General features: G+C 32.8%; 1 protein-coding gene across 1 annotated transcript; it reads right to left on the reverse strand.

Annotated features, from left to right (window-relative positions):
* Window positions 1-228: 228 nt before the first annotated feature.
* LOC133823951 (uncharacterized) lies at window positions 229-15,321 on the reverse strand. Its single transcript, XM_062256807.1, has 7 exons — window positions 15,166-15,321; window positions 14,958-15,059; window positions 9,780-9,884; window positions 9,532-9,699; window positions 1,471-3,124; window positions 1,232-1,379; window positions 229-784 (listed from the first exon to the last, which is right to left on the reverse strand). Exons 1-7 carry the CDS (start codon window positions 15,319-15,321, stop codon window positions 430-432), a joined length of 2,688 nt encoding a protein of 895 aa, XP_062112791.1. The 3' UTR covers window positions 229-429.
* Between the last annotated feature and the right edge of the window lie 1,345 nt (window positions 15,322-16,666).

Below are 16,666 nucleotides of genomic sequence, written 5' to 3' on the forward strand. Positions count from 1 at the left end.
ACATTATCATCGTTTTAGAGGGTTATTAAATTTCTTATTTGTGAAAACACACTTGGTTTTTTTTTCTTTTTTAGTTTGGCAAAAATAGTTTGCTTTGTCCTAAATTTTTGTATGGCTATTTGAAACTTTAGTTTTATTGGCTTCAATTGACTGTTTAATAATAATTCAAAAATAAATTATAAATATTAATGCATGGTTAAATAAAGGTGGACGAAACATGTAGCTATGTAATATTAAAGAGCCATTAATTTAATCTCATAAAGCTCAACAATATATGTACATACAACAATTTAAGCTCCATTTTTGACACAGAAGTAACTAATAATGTAATATATGCATAGGAGGTAATAGTAGGGTTTATTTATTCTTATATAAATCCACTATTTTTATTTTTATTTTTGTCCCTAATCGATTTCAGAAGAAGGGCATTCAAATGCTAGAAACTTTTGGAAAGAAAGAGGTATGGTCAGACAAATAAAAGTCTAATATATCTCCATAGCTCACTTCTAACATGTCACAATACCTTTTATAGAACCCGACGATGTTTGTACCGAAATCATTTTGGTGTCTCAACCCATCATTGAAATTACCATAACTTGGGAGTTGATTAGGTCTAGAATTAGCATTGATAAGAATGTTATGAAATGAAGGATTGTTGTCATGTTGAGCTATCCAAAACCATATGGCAGTTTTAAAGGACACAACTGCATCTGTTGCTATCAAATCAGGATTGTTTATCAAATCTATCCCCAGAGCTCTACCGGCAAGCCCATAGTTGTAGTTGCTGCTCAAAGAATGTTCATTAACAAATAATATTAAAATCAGAATTCAAATAATAAAGATAATTATATTCAAAATTGAATTATATATCTCCTAATTACATAAGGGTTTATATTTTTTTTGGACCCTGTGTTTTGTCTCATTACCTATTTGGACCATGTGTTTTGACAAATTACTTTTTAGACCTATATTTTGTAAAATAGTTCAAATAGAACCATAAACCTGATTTTGGTCAAATTTTTCTCATTCTTCTTAAAAACTGTATTATTATATTCAATTTTTTCTTCATCAAAATTGAGTTTAGGGGTCTATTTGAACCATTTTACAAAATATAGAGTCCAAAAATAATTTTTTTTTTAAAACACAGGCTCCAAATAGGTAATCAGAAAAAATATAGGGTCAAAAAATATATAAACTCATTACATAAAAAATGTGTATGTGCAATACTTACTGAGTAAGTTGAAACGGTCCTCGACTATTATATTTTTTGCCGGAAGCACATGACCAATGAGAAGATGTACAATAATCATCCTCACCACCAGTTCTATTAATAAAACAATATCCCCATGTGTGTGGATCTATTGAATCAGTCCATTCACCTACACATGCAAAATGGTCATCATAAAATTATATACATAATCGTAGTACGTAACATATATAAAAGCAACTATTATTGCACAACATACTAACCTGTAGTTTCTTGAGAGGTTAGAGCAAAGAAAGCTGCAAGCTCCCTTTTGCGAGTTGCCACATCACCAGTTGTACAGAATTCAGGAAAAGAAGCAGCAGCAATGATAAAAGACTCGTAATTATAGAAACCTTGACTTGGACAATCTTTTCTATGCTTAAACATCTCGTTAAACAGTGGTTCACTAATAATGTTGCTTAGAACATTAGTAGTATTGTCATGCCAGAGAAAAGTATGAGGGAGATCAACCCAATACACACTATTCCAGCATTGGTATTGACAATATGATCCTCGACAATATTTATATGTGCTACCACACCAACCATGCTTGCTGCAACACCTTCCAGTATTACATGGGTTGTTGCCAAAATATATTCCACACCTGTGATCTGGTCTTTCTGGGCTTGTAGGTGGTGGTGGGCTCAAAGGTGGCGGGCTGGGTGGAGGTGGGCTTGCGCTTGGGGGTGAGGGAGAGCACTGGCTCTGACAACCATTTTTGCAATAAGGAGGTGTGCTACCACAAAAACCCCAATAGCTACAACAAAGATTATTTGGGCACAAGGCACCACCTGCGTCCCTTCCGCATTCAGGTTTATCTGGGCTTACAGGCGGTGGTGGGCTAGGTGGTAGACTCGGTGGTGGGGGGCTTGGAGGTGGTGGGCTTGGTGGAGGTGGGCTAGGTGGTGGTGGGCTTGGGCTTGGAGGTGAGGGTGAGCACTGGCTTTGGCAACCATTTTTACAATAAGGAGGTGTGCTACCACAAAAACCCCAATAGCTACAACAAAGATTATTTGGGCACAAGGCACCACCTGCATCCCTTCCACATTCAGGTTTATCTGGGCTTACAGGCGGTGGTGGTGGACTTGGAGGTGGCGGACTGGGTGGTGGTGGACTCGGAGGTGGTGGTGGGCTTGGGCTTGGGGGTGAGGGTGAGCACTGGCTTTGGCAACCACTTTTGCAATAAGGAGGTGTGCTACCACAAAAACCCCAATAGCTACAACAAAGATTATTTGGGCATAGGGCACCACCTGCGTCCCTTCCACATTCAGGTTTATCTGGGCTTACAGGTGGCGGTGGTGGTGGACTCGGAGGTGGCGGACTGGGTGGTGGTGGACTAAGAGGTGGTGGACTCGGTGGTGGTGGGCTTGGGCTTGGGGGTGAGGGTGAGGGTGAGCACTGGCTTTGGCAACCATTTTTGCAATAAGGAGGTGTGCTACCACAAAAACCCCAATAGCTACAACAAAGATTATTTGGGCATAAGACACCACCTGCGTCCCTTCCACATTCAGGTTTATCTGGGCTTACAGGCGGCGGCGGTGGTGGACTCGGAGGTGGCGGACTAGGTGGTGGTGGACTCGGAGGTGGTGGGCTTGGGCTTGGGCTTGCGGGTGAGGGTGAGCACTGGCTTTGGCAACCATTTTTGCAATAAGGAGGTGTGCTACCACAAAAACCCCAATAGCTACAACAAAGATTATTTGGGCACAGGGCACCACCTGCGTCCCTTCCACATTCAGGTTTATCTGGGCTTACAGGCGGTGGTGGGCTGGGTGGTGGTGGGCTAGGTGGTGGAGGTCTCGGGCTTGGGGGCAGGGGTGAGCACTGGCTTTGGCACCCATTTTTGCAATAAGAAGGTGTGCTACCACAAAATCCCAATAACTACAACAAAGATTATTAGGACATAAGGCACCACCTATGTCCCTTCCACATTGGGGTTTATCTGTAGAGACAATCCTTGGAAAAACATAAAAAGAAAAAAGTGAAAAAAGTATAAAATTGCTTAGCTTCATTATGAGTTTTGCATGAAGATATAAGTGAGATGGGATGTGCTTCCGGGGAAGAGAATTAATGTTTATTTATAGTCTAGGGTAGTTCGTGAGTATTTTTCTTATTTTGCAATCCATATATTATGAGGCATGGTATTATTAAATATTTATGTGTCTTTACCCTTATGCCTCTTTATTTTATTATTTTTTTTGTGGGGCTATTATGCCTCATTTAATTTGTGGTATTAAATCAAAAAATTCCAAGTGAAGTTGAAATCAAGCTAATAATCAATCAAGATCATTTAATTTTGGCTAAGGGGAACCAATTGTAAAACACAAAATAATATGAAAAAAAAAAAGATATGGCTAGTATGCATATAAATGTAGATAGAACTATCTAGAGCTCTTCACCACAAAATCAAAACAAACAACAACATATAACAACCATCCTCAGTGTATGATATTTTGCATTTTTTTATATATAAAAAAAATTGATGAGGAGTGCTGATAAAAAAAATACTTTCATTATTTTTATTACACTTTATTATGTGTAAATTGTGGTCATTATTAATACATTTTATATTTAAAAATATTATAAATTATTAATAAAATTTATATAATAAATAATAAAATAAGCGAGTGAAAAAAAAGAGCATTAATTCCTTGTGGTATCATATATGACGCATTTCATCCTCTGTACTTTGTAATTTATTCATACACATTAGAAGTTATCTATATTAAATATACTTTCCATACACTACGTTTTAAAATTTATTCCAATAAAAATCTACTGGTTATCTTTAATGGTGTATATTACAAGTTTATATTTTTTTTTGTGTGGAAAAGATTGTAATTTTACTAGGTAAAGGCCATGTGGACTGTTATATATGCTATATACTAGTAACAATCATCTAAATGAAAAGAAAATTTAGAATTTTTTTTTTAAAAATGAAAAAAAATCGATCAAACTACAACATTAATTCCTTTACGAGGAAATTGTTAAAAAAAAGTAAAAATAAATACATAAAACGATTTATCTACCTATTTTATACCAGCAAAGCAATAACACATGTTCCATGTTCAATCTACGTACCAACCAAGGTTGTCCGTATTATTAAGGCCACATATATGGTTATGTATATCTACCAATTTTGTCCGAGCATAACGAAAGTATATATCCAATAATTTTCTCCCCGGGATTGGAGGGGTCACTTTGATATGATTAATACATTTTGTGAAACAACAATATTATTCTCTCCATAAAAAAAAAAAAAAAAATCATTAGGTACTCTTCTCCCAAACCCATAGGGTTTTTTTCTTTAATACATTTTTTTTACTGTTATTAATTTTGCTTTTAAAAATACCTTAGAAAAAAATAACTTGAAAACAAATTGATGACAACCCATTGCATCACTCAAAATAAATTTTAAAAAAACAACATATATTAAAATAACTAAAAATCAACAAAAAAAAACATAAAAACAATATGAAAACAACACACATTAAAAGGCAAAACAATAAAAATGTAAAAAATTTATTAAAATTGTAAAACATAAAAAAAAAATTGACCGTAAAATGTACTTTTTTAGAAAAATTAATTAGTATTTTCTATCACTTTACCTCAAAATAGAAGAAAATTTAGAAGAATTTTGAGTGTAAATATCTTGTACTTTTATATGGGTCAAAACACTCAAATGTGTTCATATAAATAGTGTTGTATTGGTGGGTGAAAAGGACAAAACCTCTCAAAAAAAATTAAATTTTTTATATTTTTAATTATTACAAAACATTGCGCGAGGCACGATTATGTTTTCTAATTAATAAGTATTTTCTATAAAATTCTCCTACTTCATTTCTTTACTTTTCTCCAATTTTCAAAATCGTCTCTCCGAATATTCCTCCTCTCCCCAACTCCCCAATCTCACTCTCTCAAATACAAAAGTCTTACAATTTTTTGACAATATATAGTACCACTTTTCATTTTAATGATAAATGTACTTCTTCCCTCATATGGTTATGTAATCTAAGTATGAAAAATTCCTTCGATTTACATTTAAACTTGTTTATTAGGATGCTAGTAAATATATATATATATATTTATATATTTACTAGCATCCTAATAAACAAATTTAAATGTAAATCAAAGGACTTGTTAATGGTTATTACTTATATTTGGACACTAACAATTATGATGATATGACAACATAGTGACTTGATATAGCAAATTACCACTAAATATTTTTTTCTATATTAATTTCAATTTTTTTTTTTGCCATAACTAATGTTGTTTCCAACCAATGAGAGACACTAGCTATATTTAGAATTTGATATGCATTTGAAAAATGAAAAATTTACAATATTATATTTTCATAATAAATACATATTTTTCATCAGGTAACCCTTCCATAAATTTGAAAAAATCAAAATTTATTTTTAGAAATTTTAATTAACAACTATAAATATGGATCATTAATCTTAATACAATGATTAATATTAAAGTAATCATCCATGGATAGTAACCATTAAGAGTGCACCCATGGAAGACTTCTCAATGGTTACTACCCATAGATAAATACTAACAATTATGATGATGTGACAACATATATATATATATATACAACGCGCAATAGGCACGTTTGCTTAATTTTATTTATATAATTTATTAATTATTTTTATTAAATTTATATTAATGTCATGTAAATTTTAAATAAATATCATATTTTAATTAAATAATTTATTTATTTTTGTTTAAGTTTATGTTTGTTCTAGTTTATGAATTTGAGAGTGACAACAAGAGATTATATATTATATGTTTAATGTAATATTAAATATTATACGTTGATTTTAAATTTAAGTTTCTTGCTAGTTTTTTTAAAAAACAATTTGTTGTTAATTCATAATAGATTATACTATATGTTTAATATGATATTATTATAATAAGTGAGTTTAAGTTTAATTAAATTTTATTTTATTAAAGTTATAAAATGTATGATTTTATTATTTTTAAATAATTATCATTGTAAAATATCTCAAAAATATAATATTTTAATTTGTTTAATTATTTATTATTTTTAAATAATAATAATTATTATAAAATATCTCAAAAATATCATATTTTAATTTTTTAATTATTTATTTTATTTTATTTAAGGTTAAGTGTTACAAACTACCGTTAAATATAAGAATGTTCTGTTAAATATAAGAATATCTCGTTAAATATAAGAATATCCCATTAAAGTTAACATTAAAAAAACAAAAAACTGTTAAAACCAAGAATTTCCGTTATCTACACACTTATTATATAGAAGAGATATATTTATTAAGAATTTTGATAGCGAAGTTCCTTCAAGTCAAAGAAATTATCCAATAAATTTTTTGAAATCAATTTTTCGTTCGGTTATAAAAATAAGAATTTGTGTTTATTTCGTTGTAACGACCCCAAATTCAATAATAAGGCTTAAGGACCTTGATTAGTGTGCCGGGAGGGCAAAATTGACTTATATGTGATTTGAATGAATTTATTGATTTAAATGTATATAATAAAAATGTGCGTATGATTATATGAATTGTAAATGTGATATATATAGTATTTGTGAGAACCACATTATTATGTGGGCAGGTTAGCAGAGAACGACTTGAGGCGATCCTAGGGAGCTAGATAGCGGGAAAAGTCACAACGGGGCTTAATATTTGACTTTGGATAAGCCAGGGGTATTTTAGGTATCGGGTAGTTATTTAGACTATCGGGTTATGGAAATAAATATATGGAGATATATTTGAGATTAGGAAGTCTAGGCGGGAATATTGAGGAATTTCACCGTTTTGCCCTCGAGGACGTTTCCGGCACCCCGAGCCTCGGGATTGACCTAAGTAACAAAGGTTAGACTTAGCCAAAAGCAGAAGCTAGTGGAACAAAAATAGACCGACTTATTCTTTCTCTCTCTCAAGGAAAAACAAACACAAAACACTAAAAATATAGGTAATTGAGCTGGGAATTCAGAGGATTGAAGTGGGGATTTGGAAGATTAGCTCAAGAATTATCCAAGGAGCACTCAACCAAGGCTAAAGTGAGAATTGAATTGTGTTTTTGGGGTTAGAATTATGAGTTTTTGGCTGAGTATTAAGGTATTCATGATTTTGTTGTTTAAGGGCTGAATTGAAGCTGAGAGCTTGGGTTTTAGCTCAGGAATTTTTCAAGGAAGTGGTTCAGCAGAAGAGGTAAGCTCCAATTCATGATTTGGAAGTTTAAATTCTAGTTTTGTATGACTGGTTTTGGTGTTTTATGTTCTTGAGTTTCAGAAATTAAAAATGGGATTATAGTAGGTTTTTAGGTTGGATTTCTGTTGAGTTATGTTGTTAGAGTCATGTTAAAAGTTTTGTGATGGATGGGTTTTGAATTAATTAGGGAGCTTTGGGATGGTTTTGGATGAGGTTTAGATGTTGGAAATGGTGGGTTTTCTGGGCATGAAGGGAAGGGTTGCGACTCTGTTCTAGAGCGCTGCGGCCCCCAAGGGCAGGGCCGTGGCGTGTGTCTGCTTCCAGGGATGGCCTTGGCTCTGTTTTAGGGCAGGGCCGCGGCTAGGTTTCAAGGGCCGCATCCCTTAGGCGCACACTTGAACATTTGGGGATTTTAGGCACGGGAATGTAGTCTAGGGTGCTCGGGATCGGTTTCCCGACCGTGCTTGGTGGAATTCGATGTCCCGGAAGCTAGTATTGTATCCGGAAACCCTTATTTGAATATTAATGTAATCCAATACCTTGGTTGTGACTAGGTGTTAAGGCTAGGGCTCGGGAATGGATCGCGCTCGAGGAACATCACTCGTAATTAGTGAACGAAGAAATTAAAGGTAAGAAAACTGCACCTGGTTGTATATCTGTAATGAGGCTAAGGGTTCCCTAATGTGTATGCTTGAAAGGATGGTATTATGTCATGTAAACTAAACAGTGAACCAACGGCCTAAGAGTGCTAAGGGTTACACTAGCGCACAGGGCGCGACTTGGCCACTGGTAGCCGAGGACAGCTTAATATGCACTGAGCTCAGTTTAAGCGGGCCGGAGTCAGTGGGGTAAACAGAGGGTGCGGTCTAAGTTGTCGGCCCTGATTATTATGTGACCTGGATATTATGAGACTTGAATGTTATATGTGAATGGTTGCATCCTTGATTTTGAGTATATACTGAATGGTTAATGTGGATTATTTGATGGATGATCGTGCTTAAAGAATTGACTATTTGTTATTATTGTTTATGTTGCACATTATGTTTTCTTGACGGGCCTTGGCTCACAGGTGCTACGTGGTGCAGGTAAAGGCAAGGGCAAGCTTTATCATCCCTGACTTGGAGAGCTCTGTGGGCCGAATGTACATGACCAATTGCTCAGCCATCGCAGTTGGGGTTTAGGTAGGGACGCGAAAGCCAGAAATGTCTATTTTGCCTTAGTATGGCTGATGGTTGTCTGTATTTTGGGAATTCTGTAAACCAACTTTTAAACTCTATTTCTTTTGGGATCCCATGTATTAAACTGCTTAATTATATAAAGTAAAACTTTTAAGACCAAAACCTTTTTAACCTTAGCTCATACAGGTTTAGTGATACGTTTTTAAATTAATGACTTGATTAGCAAGTCCTGAACCTTTATAAGTACACAGTGTAGCAGTCTTGGCTATCCAGGACATTACAACTTGGTATCAGAGCATCCTAGGTTTAAGGGTTCCTGAAGACTGGCAGCAACTCATGGCTGATATGCAGGCTCGATTACAGAGCCCGGATGAATAGATTCGCCTACTGCGACAGCAGGCTCCATCAGGGAGCGCTGCCTCTATTGTACCACCTGCAGTGGTACTAGCTGTACAGTCTGGGGAGGTTGGGAACAGGTGGGAGCCGTTATATGAGCGGTTCGGGAAGCAACAACCTCCAATCTTTGTTAAACTTAGTACAAACATAAGTAGTATAGTCTCCAAAATGTAATAAACAACACAAAATATTAATAAATTTAAAATAATAATATAACCAAACTAAATGTCATCCAAATTAATCCTAAAGTCATCATCATCGTCGGGCTGCTATGGTGGCTATGACTTTTGTGGTGTAAATTGGCCCGAGCCTAGAAAGTTCTCCATCATGGACTGTATCATATTCATGTCCAAGTTCACAGGCTGAAATTATGGAGCTTGGATGTTCGTATTTGCAGCTTGCATAAATTGTTGCATTTGCTGGAAGTTGTTGTTTTAGGTCCTAATGGCTTAATTGAAGTGTTGAACCATGGACTAAAACCTCAGCTGGTACCATTGGAGGGGCCAACTGTAGTGGACGTAAATGGTGATGCCTTTGACTGTGAAACTGATTTGGTGGCGCCTGAGGCAAAGGTACTAGTGCCCCTCAACTTGCGTCCAATAGTCTCATTGACATGGCTACTTCCTCCTGAAGATTCAGATTGGGATTGTGTTTGCACTTCTTGTTGGAAGGCATCCTACAATTTAGAAACAAGACAATTAATACATAATATAATTAAATGATAAACATACATACAAAACTTATAAAGTTACTTACATATGCATCCTTAGCATTCGTGCTCACCCACCCACGTGTCAAATGCTTGTGCATGTCATGGAACGTATCAATAATGCTGGACAGTTCCTTAGTCTGAAGATTCATCTTTAGAAAACAAAATGTAACAAGATATCGGCTAAATATTGAAATTATTATTAAGATAACTTAAAATATTTCAAATTATCTACATATTTTTATTTACCTTCTTAAATCGAGCAGAAACATAAGAGGTCGATCAATGGAAGCATTTTCCTTTGAGCGTGCCATGAACTGTGGAGTGGTGAAAAGGGTAACCAACTTCTGTCAACTCTCGTTGTTCATGTCCTCCGGTGGATTCGTTTTGGCTGTCTCGATATCATCATACCCTCCATGTTCATCGAAGTATTTTTTCTTGCGACTCCTTTTCTATCCTTGTAGCAATCCTGAAACTCTCGCTCAATGCCAATCTCTATCAGTCGTCACCCAGGGAGAGCTCGAGGAAGAATGAAACCCATATCTGCAGAAGCCTATATATGTGTATGTGAGCTTCCACTACATCCAATTTCTGACTCAGCATATTGACACACTGAAGGCATGGGCACCTGACTTCTCCCTAAGCATTCACATGATTCTTGGTCATTTGTATAAATGCCTGAAGACCATTCCAAAACTAATCAGAGTTACGCCGTCTATTAGTTATCCAACTCTTGTCAATCGTCATAACTGATCCAAGAGAAAAATAAATTATCACAATGTGATAATCATAAAAAAATTACCTGTATTTGGTAATAATTTTTTTTTATCACCAAAGAACTAATTTTTTCTTAAGTGAATTATAATATCTTATTGAATCTTATGAATAAATTATTATATTTTATGAATATATATTATCAAATTTAATAATTTATTATAAAATTAATTAAATATATAAATATTATATTCTAAATTTATAAATTTACTATTATGATTATTATTAATATCCACTTTTTAATTAAAAAAATAAGAGTTTTATACTTGCAAGATTATTATTTTAATTTTCACTTTATAATTTTATGAATATATATTATCAAATTGTATGAATGTATTATAAAGTTTCATTATATAAACAAATATTTAATTATAAATTTATTAAAGATTATTATTAATTCTTTTGATAATTATCAAATTATTATTTTAATTTTCACTTTTTATTTTTTAAAAAATAACAATAATGTTTTATAATTATAATTTATTTTAATTTTCACTTTATGATTTTTTATTAATTGCTTTAAAATTAATTAAAAAATTTAATCACACTAATTTTAAAATTATTTTGTAATGTTTAGTATTTCTAAATCTACTAAAATTTTGGCAGCATAACAGCTGTAATCTAACCTATTCCAAAATTTAAAATCTACATAAAACTATAAAATCTGTCCTAGAACATACTAATTATTAACATCTAATTATATTAATATAACCTACGGTACAATTACAAAATACAATTCACATTCACATTCACATTTATATAAATAAACATATTCAGCTAATATCTAACATAACATTTAACTAAATTAAATTAAAATAAAATATTCAACACTATATATCTAAAATAACAAATTACACAACTAACATATTAACATTTAATTAAATCAACATATTAACATATTCAGTATTATCTACAATACCCAATTACACAATTAACATATTAATCAATTACACAATTAACATAATAACATTTAATTAAATTAACATATTTAACACTGTCTAAAATATACAAATCTAAAATGAAAAACAAAATTCAACACTATATAAACAGACCAATCACACACTTAAAAAACATAATTTAAACATTAATAAAAAAAAATATATAAAAAAAATAACCAAGGCTCGGGGTGTTGGGTTTTTATGCCATAATTAAAACCCAAATTCTTTGTAATCTCATTTTATTATCAATAAAAGAATAGAAATCATTTTTTGACTTGGTCAATCAATTTGCTCACATGTTTTATTTTCATGATTATTTGTTTAATATAAACTTCTCTTAAATCCCGAGCATATAGCTAATCTTATTTATAGTGACGTAATCACAGTGGAATATAAATATGATTATATGTTCAAAAATAAGTTAGTCCTAAGATTAGTCAGTGCACCGGATTTACACTGACTTACCAATCTACGATATGATCTACTTACACATTACAGTGTTATGTTCTTTCCAGAACATTAGCAAAGTAGATAAGATCGGATGTATTTGTTACATCGGACATGACCGATATTGACAGTTGATAAGATAAGTAAACATACCGTTATTATCTATTCTAGTCATATCATATAGTTGACCATAGGTCAATTCAATCTCAATTCTGAGTGGTTAGTATTCTAACTGATTGTATTATTTGAGTTCTTTGACTTGTTCGTTACCAGCTTACCCTACGGACTAGCCCATACTTACATCTTGGGAACTCGGTAGTATAATTGAGTGGGAGTGTTAATCATAGATATGAACATCTATAGCTTCTGATGAAGAAGTGAAGCGATTGTTTCCTTTTAGTTTGGTTCAAGGTGTTAAATGATAGAGATCTCATTTCAGTAATTAAATTAGTTTACTGAAATATCATTTACAAGGAACTAAGTGTTTTAAGGATAAAATACAATGAGGGGTAAAACACTATTTTAGTCCTATCTCATTGTAGACCGTCTATAGTGGATTGAGTGAAAATTATGGTTGTAACAATGGATAATTAATAGCGTATCTATATTTGTTATAGAGCGTTCTATGAATTCAAGAGTGCAATTCCAAGTCTATAGTGGAGTCACGATGAATCAATAAGTTAGTAAATTTATTTGTTAGATTTATGATAACTTATTGGAGTTTGATTTCATAGGCCCATGGTCCCCATTGTACCTTGGATAAAATCATCTAGATAGTCTCAATTAATTGATTTAATTATGAATTAGAATTATCAAAGTTGACCAAGTCAATTTTGGATAGTTTCACAGAGTTGTGTAATTTTGAGAAGAAAAGAGAAATTATGGCAGATTTATTAATTAAGATAAATTGGTATCTAAATTAATAAATAAATTTAAATCAAGGTTCAAATTATAAATAATTAATTTGATAAAGGATTTAAATAATTATTTAATTAATTAAATCAATAGAAAATAGTACATGCCTTGATTTTAAGTCCAATGGGCTTATAATCAAATGGGAAATTTCACGGGCCTATAGCCCATGATAATTTCGACTTAGGGCTTCAAAATGGCTGTTATTTTATTGATTTTTTAATTAAATTAAATGGCCTAATTGAGTCTATAAAAGGAGTGCTTAGAGAGAAGATTTCAGAGACGACAGATAAGTCACAAGTCAGATTTTCTGATAGTTTTAGATTCTCTCTAAACACAAGTCCTTTTCTAAGCCTCTTTGTTATTTTCTCTTCTTCTCTCTATATCTATCTCATGTGTTGAGAATTTCCCACACTAGTCTAGGTGGTTCTAAGGATACATTGGAAGATTGTGAAGAAAATAGAAGATCGGTTCAGTTTCTTGATAATACTCTGCGACAGAAAGGATACAAGAGTTAGAGAAACTGAAGGAAGGACTCTTAATTCCGCTGCGTATACTGTAAGTATTATATTATTTGTTTCTCTTTGAATTCAATTTTAGAAACAAGTTTTATGTTATCTCGTATTAATTTGTTTAATATTAGATATACATGAAAATAAATAAAGTTCCTGTATAAGCTTTTTCCAACACGGGGGTTATCCAAATGCGTCTCTAGCTAAGGATGATGCTCCACTACAATCTAAAAATAAAACATTTCAAAAACATATTTCTACCAAATACTAAATATATTAACAAAAAATTCATTTTAAATGCTATAATAGATAGAAATTGGGTTTATATTACCTAAACTTGGAAGGAATGGGCAAGAATCGAACTGGGGGGCGTTGGATCAGCAAGGGGCGGCTATTCGCCTCTGGTTTTGCAGAGAAGAGAGAAGAAAAGTGAAGAAGAAGACTCAATTGGGGGATTTATTCCCTGATCCTATAGAGAGGACATGTCGTCGCTATAGGAAATAAGAACGTCGTCGTTGAAGAAGGAACCCAGTGTTTCATTTAACCTATACAACGACATGCGTCGCTATAAGAAGTAAAAATTTGACAACTTTTTTGGCGGTCAACTTTCCCTCCGTTTTTCTTGGCACCCTATAGCGACCACTTGTTGTCACTATAGACTAATTTTTTAATTGACCAGTCAATAAAATGGGGATCTATAGCGACGATATGAGGTAGTGAAATTTGGCAACAAAATTTTGGCGGTCCAGTTTCCCTCCATTTTTTTGGGACCCTGTCGTCGCTATAGAATAGATTTTTCCCTCACTTTTTTCTATGAAAACTCTACAGGGACGATGCCCATAGAGTCATTCCCTGTCTCGTGTTCCCTCCAAATTTCAGGAACAGGGTTCCTGGAATTTAGAGGGGCCTAGTGGCGTGATGCTGTTTACCCTACTGTTATATCCTAATTTTAGCTCGAGTTCATTCACTCAACTCGGGTACAGCTGGCAGGTAAATACGTGGAAAAATAACCAAGTAGAATATCTGCTTATTATCCACGAGGACAACCCGAGATTCATAATGGTCTGACCTAGTGTTAGGCATCCTGACTTTACCACGAACTAAGAATAAGATAGCTGTCAAAGTGCTAGCTCAGGGTCATATAGCTGTTGATAACTCTACAAAATAGAGTTTTTTTACCACTTTTTATGTGCTAATTGTTGCTTAATTCTTGAGTTTTTAAGTAATTTATTAAGTTTTTAAGTAATTTTGAATTTATTAGGTTTATTTTAATTTTATAGATTTTTGTGTGTTTTTATAGTTATTTTGTTGTAAAATATTGTAGTTAATTATTTGAATTATTGTTGTTTAGTTTGAGGTAAAAAAATGTTGTATTATTAAAATTAAATGTTAAATATAAATTAAGTTATAATTAATATTTTCAAAGAATTAAATTGATTTATTTTATAGTTGAAAATATTTTATTATGATTTAGTTTATATTTATTTTGTAGGGAAAATAATGCATTTTTGCTCTTGAGGAGAAAGAAAAATGAAGGAAATGTGACATTTTCAAGGAAAGAAAGAAAAATAATTGACATTTATAAAAAGCCTCATTCGGCCCAACTCTCTAGCCCAGCCCATCTCCCTCACGAAGCAGCCACCTGCCCAGGCCCAAGAAGCCCAAGCCCGCCTGCCTGGCCATTTCCCAACAGCAGCTCCTTCATGCCTCCTGCTTCTTCACCCACACTTCCAACCTCTTCCACCTGCCAAGGCCCACACCAGCACTCATCAACCAACTGAAGACCCAAGTCTAATGCCACCCGAAGCTTCCACCTGATGCACTCCTTCACCCATTCTGCCTAGCCGCACCATGCCACCCAGCAGCTCCACGTGCCAACGAGATCTCCATCCAGCAGCTCTCCCCAAGACAGTTCGGCCCAACGCCAGTACCCAATGGCCAGCCAGTTGCTGCCAAGCCCATAAAGCATTGAGAGAAAATTTTCTTGAGCCCACAAATTGTCCCATAATGTCCCAAAATACCAATTTTTACCCAAATTTTTCTACACATTTTACCCCAAAACATCATTATTACACCCTATAATTTACCCATATTGCCATATTATAATTAATTAAATTAATTAAATTAATTTAAATTGATTATTTTAATACCTCATTTTGGCTATAAATATGGAGTTTTGAAGACCATTTAGGGTGTCAATTTTAGGGGAGGGGTTACCATACCACAAATTCTACACATTTCAAAACCTCTCTATTCTCTTCATCTTCTTCTTCTTTTTGGTTATTTTTCTATGTATTTTTAGAGGAACAATTTGGGGGTTCATCCTCCAAATTTTCCTATTTATGTTTGTAATTTTTAGTTTGTATTTGCTATTCTAGTTATGTGTTTCTAATCGTTTTAAGATTATTAAGGTGATGATGAAACAATATGTAACTAGATAGTATTTATTTTGTATGTTGATTTCCCATTTTGTGCAACAAAGTTTATGGAATTTTTTTCTTCAAATATCTTCTTTCATCTTAAATATCATGTATTTTGGATTGTTAGCACATATTTACACTTTGTTCTTCATTAGTGCAAAAACATAATATTCTTTGTGTAAGATGTGCCATTAAATTGTACACATCCATGCTTAGAACAAAAATATTATGTTTTGCCTTATAAATAATGTTAATTGATTTATTTGTTATTTCATTAGATTGATTTACAATAAATGCTTTGAAATTATAATTTTGAAAATTGAAGAAAAATCTTATCTTTTTAGAAGTAATTTGTGCTTAAAATTATAAATCTATTTGGAAAATGATAGTTTAATTTATTTTAACTATCACTAAAACTTGGGAATCAATGTACTTATAAATATTATTAAACTTATATTTTATGGATTCTAATCCTTAATAATCTTATTTTACTATCTTGATTTCTATTATTAATTTATGTTTATATATTCTCTTTAATATCTTTATTATTATCTTTTGGTTTATTTTCTTGTCACAAATTCTCATCAATCTTTGGAGCTAGGTTAGAATTTATTAATTTTGGTTTAAAATAGTTTTCTTATCGATTTTAGACAACTCCTTTGGGTTCAACATCCTTGCTTACACGATCACTATTCTATATGAACGATTCGTGCGCTTGCGATTTATAAATATTTAAAACATACCCATTTTGGGTCCATCAGCTGTCAAAGTACAAGCTCGTGAGATATGTAGCTCGTGGTGATTTAGATATAACACATACTAAAGGATTCCCAAAGACTCAAAATTTGTTTAAACGATTATTCATGACCAGACTGTCATATTTATTATCTGAGATAGCAAGAACATATTTATTTTGTTATCAAATCATATC

The sequence above is a fragment of the Humulus lupulus genome, chromosome 3, assembly GCF_963169125.1.
Source record: "Humulus lupulus chromosome 3, drHumLupu1.1, whole genome shotgun sequence".
In the NCBI taxonomy this organism is placed as follows: Eukaryota; Viridiplantae; Streptophyta; class Magnoliopsida; order Rosales; family Cannabaceae; genus Humulus; species Humulus lupulus.